Source organism: Larimichthys crocea, unplaced genomic scaffold (genome assembly GCF_000972845.2).
Source record: "Larimichthys crocea isolate SSNF unplaced genomic scaffold, L_crocea_2.0 scaffold726, whole genome shotgun sequence".
NCBI classification, from domain to species: Eukaryota; Metazoa; Chordata; class Actinopteri; family Sciaenidae; genus Larimichthys; species Larimichthys crocea.
In genome coordinates, this window is record NW_020859588.1 from 1 (window position 1) to 1428 (window position 1428).

The following is a 1428-nucleotide window of genomic DNA, read 5'->3' on the forward strand; positions in this document are numbered from 1 at the left end:
AGAAATATATGAACAGACATCAAAGAGAATTTTGTAAAAATAACCCGCCTACTCCATTTTCCACTTCTATATCCGGAAGAGGACTTGATGATAAAGAAGTGTCTGATTTTCCAGTGAACGAAGTCACTAAATCCAGGGGCAGGAAGAAACAGAGCGAGCGTTTACAGTGAGATGGCCAGTCCAAACGCTGCTTCACCAGGACCTATCAGGCTGCCCAACGGGAAGCTCCAGTGTGAGGTGTGTGGGATGATCAGCATCGGACCCAACGTGCTGATGGTGCACAAGCGTAGCCACACAGGTGAGAAAAAGCCAACAAGAAAGTGCTCATGACATTGCAAGCCAAGTACAGTGCGTTATCACCCTAAATATCAATACTTCAAATGATTTCAATCCTTTGTCCACCCATGTGTTTGTAGGTGAGAGGCCGTTCCAGTGTAACCAGTGTGGAGCTTCCTTTACCCAGAAGGGGAACTTGTTGCGCCACATAAAGCTGCACTCAGGAGAAAAGCCTTTTAAGTGTCCCATTTGCAATTATGCTTGTCGCGGGAGAGATGCCTTGGCTGGACATCTACGCACACATGCAGGTAAATCAGTGAGATTTACGTGAAATACAGCACCAGACACAATCAAATATGTGACGTGAAGAGATCTTTCATAAGTTCACTTATTCAACCTAATGTCACCTTATTGTGACGAGGTATAATGCATGAATTTACAGTAAGTATTAGAGGCGGGGATTGAATGGTCCATTTCCCCTTCTGTGAAGTTCAGAGGAAATTGGTGAAAAAAAAAAAAAAAGAATGTACTGTAAAATACATGACAAACATGACATTTAACAATTTCTGAGAACAGGAAATCCTCTTGGTGCTTTCAATTTGTGAACACACATTCAACAGGTGTTACAGTCTGGGTACAGTAGGTCTCGGATCTCCGCGGGTCTCAAGAGGTTCATTTTCAAAGAAAAGCTTCGTGCAAACTGGATTTCAGCGAATTGACGTCAATCTTTCCGAACGCCTATTGATATGAAGCATTGCGGTGATAGGTTAGGCGTCATTGGCAAGCAACATAGAACAGTTTCAGGAATTGCGAATCAATGGGGGAATCCACTTTTTTTATATACAGAAAAATCCCCTCGCACAAACATACAAATAAACAATACTGCCATAGTAGCTATTTCTCATTCATTCAATCAACAGTATCCATCTTATTGGGTGAAATTTTGGCTATTTTGTCCATCTAAGAAATCAAATATTTTTTCTCTGATTTTCAGTTTCTTCTCCAACGGTGGGAAAACTTTTCAAGTGCAGCTACTGCAGTCGCAGCTACAAACAACAGAGCACATTGGAGGAACATCTAGAGCGCTGCCATAGTTATCTGAAGAGTTTGGATCACCAGACAGCAGTCAACACACCAATAACACAGGGTAAT

General features: G+C 42.0%; 1 protein-coding gene across 1 annotated transcript; it reads left to right on the top strand.

The window, feature by feature from the left end:
- Positions 1 to 58: 58 nt before the first annotated feature.
- Positions 59 to 1423, top strand: LOC113745398 (zinc finger protein Eos-like; the record flags this gene model as incomplete). Its single annotated transcript, XM_027276942.1, has 3 exons — positions 59 to 298; positions 417 to 584; positions 1271 to 1423. Coding segments are annotated over exons 1-3 (448 nt in total), but the record flags the coding sequence as incomplete, so codon positions are not given.
- Between the last annotated feature and the right edge of the window lie 5 nt (positions 1424 to 1428).